The following is a 14,897-nucleotide window of genomic DNA, read 5'->3' as shown; positions in this document are numbered from 1 at the left end:
CAGGCTGAGTGCTGCTCAGCCATTCACCTGAAGCTTTGTATTTTGTGAAGCAATACAAGGCGTCCTCTGATTGGCTGAGGTGTAGAGTTGGACAGATGTTATCATGAGCTTCACCTCATTCATTCATAGGAAGATTTGCATTAATTTATAAAGCCATATATTTAAAACTATATGTCTATTGGGAATCCCTTGACCAATTGCTCACAGTTCTGCTGGGCAGTTTCACTGCAGACCGAACATTGTTGTCACCCTTTTTAACAACTTGCTATCGGGAACATTTTTAAACATTTACACAAATGTTAAAATTAGTATTTTTTGGCAATGAAATCACCACCAAACAATATATGTTTTCTGAAAGCAAAGGCCCTGGAGAATAAAATAGTGGCTGTTGGGATTTTTTATGTTACATTTTTTTTTGCAGCGGTTTATCAAATACAAATTTTCAGGAAAAAATACACTAAAATTATTTTTAGTAAACACAAACACAATATATTACCCAGTGTAGGGTAAAATATTATTGATGATGTTGCATTGAATAAATAGATATCAAACAAATCAAGACTTGAAACTGCACATCCCCTTGAATTGGCAGCCAACGACAGTATCCTTTACAGGTTATTAGTGTTAATCATGGCCCTAGGATTATTGTTCTCACTCTGTTCTCATGGCAATATCTTAAATGTGTGGTCAATTGCTGTTTACATACACATATGGGACCCATGCTCACATTTGCATGTGTACACGGAAGGAGTGGGGGTGCTTTATGTATTTTTATTAAAATTTATATTTTTTACACTTTTTTCATTTAAATTTGCTATCACAAGGGAGCTAACAAGTCCCTTATGTGATAGCTTTGGACAGGTGACAGGTACTCTTTATGGAGACATCTGGGGTCTTTAAGACTCCCAGTGTCTCCCCTGCCCTCCAGATTGTGCTTGTGTAGCACTACCCCCTTAAGAGCTGCTAGTTTTTTCACACTTCTGGATTCCCCTGGGTTACCCGTAGCAACTGAATATAGACTATTAACACTTTACTTTCTTGGCTCAGTCAAGGAACAGTCTAGGGGTTTTTGTTTTTGTTGTTTTATTTGATATTGGGATGGGAGAAGGGATGAGTGGGATACTCCAACACTTGAACTTTTCACAATGCTGAGGACTTCTATCTGAGAATGTGGCAAGGCCGCAGCTTCATCCTGCCACTAGATGAATCTGAGGTAATGTTCATTTTAGTACTTATCTTTAGGGCACACACATAGTACCCCCTTTCGGTCCACCAGCTGACACACCTCCACTGACTACTCTACTCTGGAGTGGCCCCCTTCCTGGTCAGGCCCTTAGGCACGATCCTCTGTACTCACGATACTGCTTTCCAGGTTCTCCAGTGCCTCAACTTCTTCAGTCAGCTCTCCTGGACCTCTGGGTTCAGCTCCACACTTCTGGCTCACCAGGCCGACTGCCTGTGACCATACACCAACTGCTGCAGAAGAGGAGGCAGCCGTCACCCTCCTTCCGGGACTCTGCTCACCAGCCAAAGACCTTGAGCACATGTGCTCCTGGCTTTTTAAACTACACCCCACAATGCACAGAGACAGCAGTCTGTGCCAATCACTGGGGCTGTATTAAAGCCTGTGTGTCCATTGGTCAGGTTTCCTCCACTGTGCAATGTGCCTCCCCATTGGACCAGTGGGGACACTCCCTCAGACCATATGAATCACACACTGAGCACATTGAGCAGACCTAACCCTGTTAAGCAGAGAGAATATAGAATTTATCTGCTGCTCCTCTGATAGGCAGACAGAGCCAAAAACTATACTCACTCTCTAGCACCTATCTAGGAGGGTGCTACACTTGATTAGCAGGATCCCTGGCAGTAGCAGCCAGGGAATGACAACTCTGAAACTGGAAATGACAAAATTTTTGTAATTTCTGGGTTCATTGATCACAGAGCTGATCGGGGAATGAATGATCTTCCAGTCATTTACTATGCTCCTGGGTTTCTCAGAGGACCAGCAGAGCTAATGGGGGCAGCACCACAGAAGGAAAGGGGGGTCTGTCTTCTACAGTAAAAGTGATCGAGTGGTAGTAGAGCCACCCAGATCTCTTTTACTGAACAGTTGATTGCCGCCTGTAAAAAATTATACCAAGCTCATGGCTGCAGCTATGAACTTGTTAGAACCACCTGCATCCAGGACTTTTTTTTTATACATTTGGTGGACAGCAAGTTGGTGAATAAATGGAGAAGCAGCTAAATTATGTTACAGGAAAAAGTGCTGTTGACAGACTGCAGCATATATATCATTTTGTCTATGATTCCACTTTAATCCTGAGTATTATTTTTAGCTAAGCTGACTTTAGCACAAATTAAAGTTATGACTAAACTTACATACACAATATTCATATTACACAATAATACTAATAAAATTGCTGTGTAGGATGCTGGACAAAAAGAAAATCTTTTCCCAGTATTTCATCTATTATTGCTCGAGGGCTGAGATTTTCTAAAACACTTTTACCTGACACAGACAAACCTTAACCACTTAAGCCCCGGAAGATTTTACCCCCTTCCTGACCAGGGGGTTTTTTGCGATTTTTTACTGCGTGACTTTAACGGACAATTGCGCGGTCGTGCGACACTGTACCTAAACGAATTTCACGTCCTTTTTTTACCACAAACAGAGCTTTCTTTTGGTGGTATTTGATCACCTGTGCGATTTTTTGATCATGTGCTATGAACAAAAAAAGAGCGTAATTTTTGCAAAAATAACAATATTTTTCACTTTTTTTTATATGAAATCCCCCCCCAAAAAAATGTAAAAATCAAAATTTTTTAACATTTTCGGCCAAATTGTTTTATGCTACATATGTTTGGTAAAAAAAATTGCAAAAAGCGTATTTTGATTGGTTTGCGCAAAAGTTATCGGGTTTACTAACAAAGGTAAAGATTTTTGTCATTTTTGGTGTTTTTTTTTTTAACGAGTAATGGCGGCGATCTGCGATTTTTTTTGCGGTACTGCGACATTGCGGCGGACAGATCGGACCCTTGACTGACATTTTTGACACTTTTGGGGGTACCAGTGACATTACTGCAGTAATCAGTGCTATATATATGCACTGTTACTGCAAAAATGACACTGGCAGGGAAGGGGTTAACTGTATTGGACAGGGAGGGGTTAAGTGTGTCCTAGGGGCGTGATTCTAACTGCAGTGGGACATGGCTATTGGTGTAAAAACAAAGATCAATGGTTCTACATAGTAGAACCGTCTGATCTTTATTTTTACACAGGGGAGAATGACAGGCGGCTTGTTTACATAAGCCGCTCTGCCTTTCTCCCGATGTACCGACGATCGGCGAGTGACCGGCGGACATCGGGTCCGCCGGTCACACGCCCGCACTCCTCCCTGAACGCGCCGAGGCTATTGGCTTCAATCCCAGTGACAGGCCAGTAACGTAGATCTACATCACTCTGCCTGGCCGGGGCTGACTGCCGCAGTAAATATACTGTGCGCAGTCGGCAACCGGTTAAACAAAAGCTTCATTCTTGTCTCCTAAACCGTTCTTTTGCCGTAGAATGAAAATACATTCATCATACCAAGTCATCGTAAGAGCTTTACAGTAGGGATAATATAGCTGCTTCCATTTTGCTCAAATGTGCTGCTCATCTCTGTGAGCTTTGCCTTTCTGCCCTTTGTGTTTCCTTGTAACTCTTTTTAGTGTTTGAGCTTTAAAGTGTTACTAAACCTACAACAGTAAATCAGTCTGTAAATTCAGTAAAACATGCTGGTTATACTCACTGTGGGACCTAAGAGGTTTATCCTCCGCATTGCGTTAATAGGCTGTTTGATCCTGTCTTCTCTGATCCTCACCTTCTTCCACGGTCCCCATTTCAATCTCTTGATTAGGCCCCCAGCAGACCGATCGGGACCGTTTCAGGCGGACCCAATTGGACCACCAATTGATCTCTATGGGGCAGCGGATATGTGTCCGCTGACACCTGCCAGGCATCTGATCCGAAAAAAGCTGCTAAAAAATAGACGCATGTCTATAAGTTCGCCGTCCGTCCAGTGGATTAGATTGGATGACAATTGGATGGAAACGGACGTGCAGACCGTTTCCATCTGACAGTCCCATAGAGGAGAGCGAGCTGTGTACGTGTCCGCTCCAATATGCAGAGTGCTGTCATCTGTCTGCTCAAAGAGATCCCCAGCTGAGCAGACGGATTTTGCTTTGACAGATCTGCTCCATCTGAAAGGCTCCATCAGAGCCTTTGGAGTCACTCTGCACATGCTCAGTTTGGTGTGTATTGCTAGAGAGTTTTTTTTTTTTTCTTGGGAGGGTGCATGTGATCAGCACAGGGCCAATCAGCACTGCTCAGGGGGTCAGGGGTCCTGCAGCCTTATAGGACAGTCAGAGTAGAATGAAAACTCCTCCTACAAGCTTTGACCAGACACTGATAGGAGTCACAAGACTGCTATATACTGCTGATGAGAAAAGGTATTTAGCCATTCATACATTGCTCAAAAAAAATTAAAGGAGAACTTTTAAATCAGAGTATAGCATCAAGTCAGTTAAACTCCTAGGATATTGATCGGGTCAGTTAAGTAGCAGAGGGGGTTGTTAATTAGTTTCAACTGCTTTGGTGTTAATGAAATTAACAACAGGTGCGCTAGATGGGCAACAATGAGACGACCTCCATAACAGGAATGGTTTTATAGGTGGAGGCCACTGACATTTTTTTCCCTACTCATCTTTTCTGACTGTTTTTCACTAGTTTTGCATTTGGCTAGGGTCAATGTTACTACTGACATGAGGCGACACCTGGACCCTATAAGAGGTTCCACAGGCAGTCCAACTTCTCCAGGATGGCACATCAATATGTGCCATTGCCAGAAGGTTTGCTGTGTCTCCCAGCACAGTCTCAAGAGCATGGAGGAGATTCCAGGAGATAGAAACTTACTCTAAGAGAGCTGGACAGACCGTAGAAGGTCCTTAACCCATCATCAGGACCGGTATCTGCTCCTTTGTGCAGGGAGGAACAGGATGAGGACTGCCAGAGCCTTACAAAATGACCTCCAGCAGGCCACTGGTGTGAATGTCTCTGACCAAACAATCAGAAACAGACTTCATGAGGGTGACCTGTGCTTACTGCCCGGCACCGTGGAGCTCGATTGGCATTTGCCATTGAACACCAGAATTCGCAGGCCTGCCACTGGCGCCCTGTGCTTTTCACAGATGAGCAGGTTCACCCTGAGCACATGTGACATGAAAGGGTCTGGAGATGCCGTGGAGAATGTTATGCTGCCTGTAACATTGTTCATGGAGGGACGCAAAGACCTCTACAGGTTAAACAATGACACCCTGACTGCCATTCAGTTTTGGGATGAAATCCTTGGGCCCACTGTCAGACCTTATGCTGTTGCAGTGGGTCCTGGGTTCCTCCTGGTGCACGACAAGTCCCGGCCTTATGTGGCTAGAGTATACAGCCAGTTCCTGGAGGATGAAGAAATTTATACTATTGAATGGCCCCGACACTCGCCTGAACTAAATCCAATAGAACACCTCTGGGACATTATGTTTCGTTCCATACGATGCTGCCCGGTTGCACCTCAGTCTGTTCAGGAGCTCAGTGATGCCCTGGTCCAGATCTGGAAGCTGGTGATCAAAATTTTTGTGGGGGGGGGGGGGGGGCGCAAACAGAAAAATGTAATAGGCATTGCTTTGCGGCAAAAAGCGCTGTAAAAAATTGCGTGACTTTGAGGTCACAAAAGTGTAAAAGGGGCCTTCAGTAATCAAGGTATAGTGTGCCCCCTTTCATTGCAGAGTGACCAGCGTGCCCCCTTTCAATGCAGAGTGACCAGCGTGCCCTCTTTGAATGCAGAATGACCAGCGTGCCCCCTTTCAATGCAGAGAGACCAGCGTGCCCCCTTTCAATGCAGAATGACCAGCATGCCCCCTTTCAATGCAGAATGACCAGCGTGCCCTCTTTGAATGCAGAATGACCAGCGTGCCCCCTTTCAATGCAGAATGACCAGCGTGCCCCTTTTCAATGCAGAATGACCAGCGTGCCCCCCTTTCAATGCAGAATGACCAGCGTGGCCCCTTTCAATGCAGAGAGACCAGCGTGCCTCCTTTCAATGCAGAGAGACCAGCGTGCCCCCTTTCAATGCAGAATGACCAGCGTGCCCCCTTTTAATGCAGAGAGACTTTCCTGTAGCTGCAGCTTCTCCTCAGTTCCCCGCATCTGCTCGAGTCCTCCCGCCTCCTCCTCGGCCAATGGCATGCGTTTGCCTTTCGGCCAATCAGGAAGCGGGTCTCGGACCCGCTTCCTGATTGGCCAGGAGGAGGATCCGTGTGACAATAGCGAATTTTCATTCGCTATTGTCACACAATGGGTGGGCTCGGGGCGCACTGCTCTGCGCCCCGGACCCACCCTTTTCTGAAGCCTATTAGAGCCTCTGGCTCTAAATAGGTGATTTGAAAAAAAAAAAAACCCCATTGAACTCCATGCGTCGGGCGCCCCGCATGTAGATTAGGGGGCCGGACGCATTGAGAGGGGGGGGCGGCGCCCCTGCGCCCCCAATGCACCAGCCACCACTGCCCAGGACACCATCCTTCATCTCATTAGGAGCATGGCCCAACATTGTTATGGTGGGGCCATAGAAACTACTGAGTATCATTTTGAGTTGCTGCAATAAGATTTAAACAAAATGAACTAGCCTGCTGCATCATTTTTTCACTTTGATTTTACGTGTGACTTTGAATTCAGCCCTCTGTAGGGTGATCATTTTCATTTCCATCAAACGATGTGTCATCCTTTCCTTCCTAACACATTACCCAGTCCAAACCAGTATAGATATCCACCATGACATTTTTCCCCATTGAGATCTGATGTGTTTTCAAAGTGTTCCTTTAATTTTTTTGAGCAGTATATTTACTAAAATAATTGCAATTCCATATTCTGTGTACTGTGGGAGACCAGATATAGTGAATGTAGGGTCTTGGATTTAGCAACACTTTAAGCCAGCCATAGACGGATCGAATCCCAACCAGTTCAGAAGGGACTGGCTGATATTTGAACCACGTATGGGCAGGCTAATTGTACCAAAGTCGATTCATCCTGTTGGATTTTTTACATGCGACTACTGATGGTGAATATAGTTGCTAGCAGTAATTATAAAGTTCTGCTGGCTGGGAAGGCTGCATGCTGGGCAGAACACAATAGTGCTGCTGGAGGGATTCCACTATCAACAGTAAATGTGTTGGTGGGGTAATCGAGCGATTTTCTTTCCTTCAACCCGAGGTACTCATAGATAAAGCTGAACTCCTTCTTTAAAAAAAAAAAAAACAGCAAAAAAACATAAATTTAATTATATGTGAATCCAAAAACCATGCAGCTGCTGTCCACCCAGTGCTACATCACCTTGCAAATACAATTTCAATAATACACTGCTTGCAAATCAAAACGTGCTTAAGTAATATTAAAGAAGAAAACAAAAAACAAAAAAACAAAATCAAAGTCTTTCCAAAAATCTCATATAAAGTGCTCGGTGCTCCAAATTCCATATAGAGGTGCTGAAATGCTTCATGTCAACATGCTGTGAGGTGTGCCATACTCCCCTCTCGTATCCCCACTCACCAGAGAAAATGGACCCTCAGTTTTTCAGTCTGGTGGTCAAACACACTTGTATCTGGTGTTGTGAATACCAGGCCTCTTAGTGTCTTTAATCGTGTTTACACAATGTTACTCTTGGGGCGGCTCTAAATTCCACCAAGCTCAATAAAACAAAATGGTACTCAAGTGCTGTAAAAATATTTTTAGGTGTGCAAAAACACCAATCAACTTACAAAATTCCAGATAAAAAGGGGCATGAATCAATCATGAGACACTTCCGGGTTCGCCACAGCTCGGCATGCGTTCCCCTCTTGTATCCCCACTCTCTGGTGAGTGGGTATACGAGAGGGGAGTGTGGCACACTTCACAGCATGTTTATATGAAGCACTTCACTGTGAAAACAATCACCTTGAAGTGTCCCCTGGCGTTCATTTTGTCTGGGGGGTATTAAATAAGCTGAAATACTTAACATATTCTTTGCTCTTAAAGGCACCACCTCCACTCTGCAACCAGTCCCCTGAAGCCAATTTTCTTCACTTCTCAGCTTGTGGAGGCTTTCCAGCATCATCACCTACATTGCAGGCAGTGCCGGGACAAGGTACACCAGCGCCCAGGGCAAGGATGCCAAACTGTGCCCCCCCCTTCCCTTAGGGTTAGGGAAAAGGCGCCCCCCCATCCCTGAAATAAACCATTGCACCCAGGGCAACTTTCCCTCCTGCCCACCCCTTGTCCTGGCCCTGATTGCAGGTCGGAGGACGGGGGGATGCATTGCAAGGTGAAGTTTTACAGACTACTGGAGTTCAGCTTTAAGGGCAAAAACTTAAATTGAAAGAAATAAAGCTAGCTAAACTCCTTCTAGTTTATCATGAGTGGAAGGTCCTTACTTTAGTGTAATAATTTACTGTAATAGCATAGCCACAGTGCTGTAATAAGAAATATTGCTCCCTTAGCCTTCCTTTAGATCTTTAGATATGTGAGCAGCTCACCAAGCCATATTGGGTGCCATATTCTAAATAACAGATTGCTTGCAATGTTGAAGCTCTCTCAGCTTTTGGGTGAGGCAGGGAGGGATGAAGAAGATGCTTACTCATATGATACTGTAGTCATGGTTGCAAGTAAAGAAATTAGAATTTTCTGACAGCAGATAGAAATATAAAGCTAACTTACTGAAGAACACAATTCCAGTTTTGTTTCAGATAGAGAGGAGAAAAGTTAAATTCTCAGTTTAAAAAAAGTTAGATTTATCCCTTTAAAAAGAAATCTACCTGATGAACTCCTTACAGTAACTACAACCTGATATGGAATGGGTGCTGTAGTGGAAAATCAATGGATGGCGCCATTGTAGACAGTACTGAGGATAAGGTGAACATTTTTCATTTTTATGGGTGCAAGGGCAGCATATAAAAAAAACCATAGCTCCACTTAATATCATGGCATTAAAAAATACGGAGTGTCTTCTACACACTGTATATGTGTACTATATATATATATATATATATATATATATACATATACACACACAATATCTCACAAAAGTAAGTACACCCCTCACATTTTTGAAAACATTTTGTTATGGCTTTTCATGTGACAACACTGAAGAAATGACACTTTGCTACAATGTAAAGTAGTGAGTGTACAGCTTGTATAACAGTGTAAATTTGCTGTCCCCTCAAAATAACTCAACACACAGCCATTAATGTCTAAACCACTGGCAACAAAAGTTAGTACACCCCTAAGTGAAAGTGTCCAAATTGGCCCCAAGGGGCAATATTCTGTGTGGCCACCATTATTTTCCAGCACTCTTAGGCATGGAGTTCACCAGAGCTTCGCAGATTGCCACTGAAGTCATCTTCCACTCCTCCATGACAACATCACTGAGCTGGTGGATTTTAGAGACCTTGCGCTCCTTCACCTTCCGTTTAGGCATGCCCCACAGATGCTAAATAGGGTTTAGGTCTGGAGACATACTTGGCCAGTCCATCTCCTTTACTCTCAGCTTCTTTAGCAAGGTGGTGGTCGTCTTGGAGGTGTGTTTGGTGTCGTTATCATGTTGGAATACTGCCCTGCGGCCCAGTCTCCGAAGGGAGGGGATCACTTAGGGGTGTACTCACTTTTGTTGCTAGTGGTTTACACATTAATGGCTGTGTGTTGAGTTATTTTGAGGGACAGCAAATTGACACTGTTATACTGTACAAGCTGTACACTCACTACTTTACATTTTAGCACTGTGACATACTCTATAATATATATATATATATATATATATATATATATAGTCATGGCAAAAAATATTGGCACCCCTGCATTTCTGTAAGATAATGTATCACTTCGCCCAGAAAATTTTTGCAATTACAAATGTTTAGCCATTCTCATGTTTATTTCTTATCACCTTCTCAACATTGTAAGAATTTGCATTCCAGTTTGTGATGCTCCTGTAATTTGTAATTAAACTCAGCTGTATCAATTAACAGGTTCTGATAATATAGAAATCACATCGGTCCCCACTGTGGTGAAAAATTGGCTCAACCTTGGGGTGCCATTATGTTTGGCCATGACTGTATCTATATATTATAGACCAGTATTAGGCAACTGGTCTGCCAGTGAACAGTCATAGGCAAAACAATACACATAAAAGTGATATTTCACCAGTTCATGCGCTGATCCGATGAACACTGCAAGGCTTGCTGGTGGTCTTTTTTTCAATGTGAGGTCATTGCAGCTTCTCCTAGTCATAGGCAAATACTTTGTTTTCAGTTTTTGCACTAATAATTGTCCTGCTAATGGCAAGTTAAATTAATGACCTATCATATTAACCCATGAACACACAAGACATGTTTATATTTAGATCTCATATCAGGTCCAGTGCATGAATTGCAGATCCCACATCAGCCCCAAATCATGCACCTTGAGACCTTACATTATCCCAAATGCATGAACTTCCCAGATCAGCCCTAATTTCTGAACCTGCAGGCCTCAGAGCAGCCCCAATGCATACAACTTCAGACCTCAGATGAGCCCCAATTTTATGCACCCTCAGATGTCAATTCTACTCCAAACACTGTAATAATTATTTTAATTTATATTGGTTCAATGTAGGAAACCAATAACACTTGCCTCCTCTTGGTCATCACTGTGCTCCCCCTGCTACAAAAACACTTATTTAACTATTTTCAGGAAACACTGCTTTGCCACCGGTAATAAGAAGTGCCCTCAATGCAGAAGGGGCAGCAGCCAATGGCAGCAGGTGCTACTGCAAAAGGCATTGCATGCTCACTACCACTGGCTCCCACTGGGGAGATTTACCTTGACTACCTGTACATAGCCAACACAGGAAGTGAGGGGAGATCCCTGCAAATTAAAAGAATCAATTGAGACCCCCCAAGGTCATCAAAACTAGTGTCCCCACTGGAAGATTTGCCCTCTATTACTGTTCTGGAGACCACCCAAATTTTGGGATTTTCATTTACTTTCACTTCTGATGATAATGGAAAACATAACAAATAGGGTGAATCTCTGTATCACGAACATAGGTAGCAATAAAAACATAACAGGTGTTCTAATCCCTCTCCAATCTGTCCAAACCTAAAAAAGTGTTGCCTTTAGTTATAATTCAAAGTGGTTGTAAACCTCAGTCATGAAATCTGAACAAAGCGCATATATCTGTAGTGGTTACTTGTCTCTCTCCAAAGCTCTAAGTGTCGTTACTTTGTGGTGCTTCATTCCTCTGTTATCAGCATGTCTCACTATTGTTTTCCCAACACATGAGATCAAGTTTGTGTCGGGGAGGAGAGCTCAGCACACAGCTTGTCTATTCAGAACACAGTTCTGCTTTTTGTGAAAGGAGTGTTCCCTTTCCTCCAATCAGCTCTCATATAGTGTGTAAAAGCTGTAACTGCAGCTCCCCACCCCCTCCTCTGTGATACTGAAAAATGCAGAAGGATTTAAACTCTTTTTTGTTAAAAAATAAAAAATATGTCATACTTACCTGCTCTGTGCAGTGTTTTTTTTTTTTTTTTTGCACAGAGCAACCCAGTTTCTCCTCTTCTCTGATTCCTTGCTGACACTTCAGGCCCCTCCCTCTTGCCCCCACAGCAAGCAGCTTTTTATAGGGGCACCCGAGCCAAGCCACTGCTCTGTGTGTTGAGATACAGAGCTGCGGCTCAGCCCACCCCATCTCTCTCCTCGTTGGCTCACTTTAATTGACAGCAGCAAGAGCCATTGGTGCCCCACTGTTGTCTCAGCCAATCAGGAAGGAGAATCCCAGGGAGCCGAGACTCTTGTGCAACATCGCTAAATCGAGATGGGGCTTAGGTAAGTATTAGGAGGGATGAGGGGGGCTGCTGCACACAGAAGGTTTTTTATCCTAATGCATGGAATGCATGAAGGGATGTACAAATGCATGAAGGGATGTACAAATGAGATTGCTGCAGATAAACAAGTAAAACTTTAGCAGGAGGGTTTGTTTCATCTCTGTGTATCATCTGAGGCTGTTCACTTCACTGGGTATATGTGAGGGTTTACAACCATTTTAAGCTAGCCTTACACCAGTATGAATTTTGTTCACTATTTTTTGCTGTCGGCAGCATTGTGATGTGGTGGTTATCAATGCAGCCCACTGCGCTGAAATAAAAGTATTGCTTGCAGTACATTGTTCAACACACCGCACAGCAGGACAGTGGTGAAAACTGACACCATAGGAAGCTATTGCCCTTTACTTGTGTTGGAGCTGTGCTGGGCAAGTATGGTGTCATTGGGCCCTAAAAATACATTTGCAGTGGTCCCAGATAACGCTGAAATGTGATATCACCTGGGTTGCTTTATGTTATTTTAATATGGGGGAAAAAAAGAATATAAAGATAGAATTTAAGATAATAGTATTGGGACACCTGCATTTACACACATGAACTTGTGTAACACACATGGCATCCCAGTCTTAGTCCGTAGGGTTCAATATTGAGTTATCTCACCCTTTGCAGCTATAACAGCTTCAACTCTTCTGGGAGGGCTGTCCAAAAGGTTTAGGAGTGTGTCTATGGGAAAGGCACTGATGTTGGATAAGAAAGCCTGGCTCGCAGTCTCCGATCGAATTCATCCCATCCTTTGTGCACTTGTTCAAATCATTTGGTGGAGGGGGGATTATGGTGTGGGGCTGTTTTTTCAGGAGTTGGGCTTGGCCCCTTAGTTCCAGTGAAGGGAACTCTTAAGGTGTCAGCATACCAAGATATTTTGGACAATTTCATTCTCACAACTTTGGGGATGACCCCTTCCTGTTCCAAAATGACTGTGCACTGGTGTATAAAGCAAAGTCCATAAAGACATGGATGAGTTTGGGGTGGAGGTACTTGACTGGCCTGCCTCCGTCCTGACCTCAACCCAATAGAACACCTTTTGGATGAATTAGAGCGCTGCGTGCCAGGCCTTTTCTTCCAACATCAGTGCCTGACCTCACAAATGTGCTTCTGGAAGAATGTTTAAACATTCCCATAGTCACACTCCTAAACCTTGTGGACAGCCTTCCCAGAAGAGTTGAAGTTGTTATAGCTGCAAAGGTTGGGCCAACTCAATATTGAACCCTATGGACTAAGACTGGGATGCCATTAAAGTTCATGTGCGTGTAAAGGCAGGCGTCCCAATACTTTTGACAATATAGTGTAATTTATGAGTTACATTCCACTATTGCATAAATAACAATACATTTCTAGAATGTATATACTTATCAATATTGCCAATGTTCTTATAATGTTTTTAATTCCAGATCACTACATTTTTTTTTTTATATTAACAGATTCTCAGCCGTGTTCTGATGAAGAAGGCTGTTCTGAAGTGTTCCTTCCTACGGATAGTGATTATGATTCCAGCGATGCTCTCAGCCCTCGTGAGCTAGATTTGGTGTATTCATCTTCTCAGGACATCTCCCAGCAAGCAGTGTTCGGGCTGAGTGGAAGCGCCCCAGATGTTCTGCAGGTCAATGATATGAAGCCTTGTCTCAGCTTAAAGGAAGAATGCAGCGCCTTAGAACCCAGCGCAGAGTACTGTGCTAGATACATGGATAACCTATCTGTAGTGGAATTCACGACAAAAAGCACAGATAAAGCATCCAACTCTAAGCATCACTTGAGTCTTTTGGGCAAGAAGAGATCTGCAAAACATCAACATTGCAACTATTTTAGCCGGCATCACCGCTGGCTTAGAGTACATAGCGAGTCGCAGTCCTTGTCCCTGTCAGAAGGTGTCTACACACAGCACATGTCTCAAGCTGTGGACCTAACTGAAGAGCCTACCTCTGGTCAACAAATAATGATACCGGTTGACAGTCCACGAAGCACTTATTTACCTCACGCTTCGAGCTTGCCCGAAGAAAGCAAGTCTAAACCCATTGTCCGTAGGATCTACGTTGAGCCTTACAAACAAATTCTGCATGAAGATGAAACAAAAACATGGACCTTGAATATAGCCGGTTGCCGATCGCCTGCCAAGGAACCCACCTTGCAGATTATTGCTGCTCCTGACACTGACCCCGATGAAAAGGAGAACTTGCAGCTACCGGAAGTTTTTAGCAGCACGCTATAGTGAAATGGGACATAACATAGCGAAACCTAGGACTTTTATTTCAATTATCAGACTGTCTGCATTTTACAGGTTCAATTCTCACCTCGCTGCTCCTCAAATGCATCTTTGTTGGTACTTTTGTGTTGTGTGTTTTCCAGTTTGCAGTGTAATGAAGATATTCCGAAAAGGTTTGTTCCATGTAGAGGGGTTGTGTGTGAAACACTTGGCAGCTGTGCATAGCTTTTCGAAACCACTTAAGTATTTTTAACAGATTTTCTTTTTCTAAGGTGATCACTGTTTATGAAACAAAAAGTGAAATGGAGGCACCCTGTAAGAAAAGAAGCGTAATCCCAGATAGCAAGGATAACTTGCCACAAAGCAGTGTTGAATTGTAAGTCTTGCTGCACATTTTCACTGGCAAGTTGTACACTTGCAGAGCACTTGAAGCACAAGTTCTAGTTGACACGTTTCCAATTTGTAGCACAATTGCATGGTAAGTCTCTAGCAAGAGCAAAAATGCAGTTGTGAGTCTACAGCAAGAGCTCTGCAAGTCTACAGCAATAAAATTAAGCCACAGTGACCCCTGTGGTGGGATGACTATTGCACAACATAACTGAGCCAGAACTTGCAAAATGTTTGCAAAGAAAGTTGATCTGGAGTCATGCAATGCAGATTTGCTGCAATTGTGCAACAAACCTGGAAGGTCTAGCAATGGCTTAGCAAGTCATACTTGTGAAGC

The 14,897-nt window shown here is 43.5% G+C and overlaps 1 protein-coding gene across 1 annotated transcript in view; it reads left to right on the top strand.

The window, feature by feature from the left end:
• The window catches only part of ANKFN1 (ankyrin repeat and fibronectin type III domain containing 1), a 556,552-nt gene extending 542,167 nt beyond the window's left edge, over positions 1 to 14,385 (top strand). The window contains exon 17 of the mRNA XM_082271748.1: positions 13,395 to 14,385. Within this exon, the coding sequence (XP_082127874.1) occupies positions 13,395 to 14,179 (785 nt within the window). The 3' untranslated portion in view covers positions 14,180 to 14,385. The remainder of the gene's footprint in view (positions 1 to 13,394) is intronic.
• The last annotated feature ends 512 nt before the right edge of the window (positions 14,386 to 14,897 follow it).

Source organism: Pelophylax lessonae (genome assembly GCF_965119305.1).
Source record: "Pelophylax lessonae genome assembly, chromosome: 11".
In the NCBI taxonomy this organism is placed as follows: Eukaryota; Metazoa; Chordata; class Amphibia; order Anura; family Ranidae; genus Pelophylax; species Pelophylax lessonae.
The sequence above is the reverse complement of the archived record's forward strand: the minus strand, read 5'-3'. Positions and strand labels throughout refer to the sequence as shown.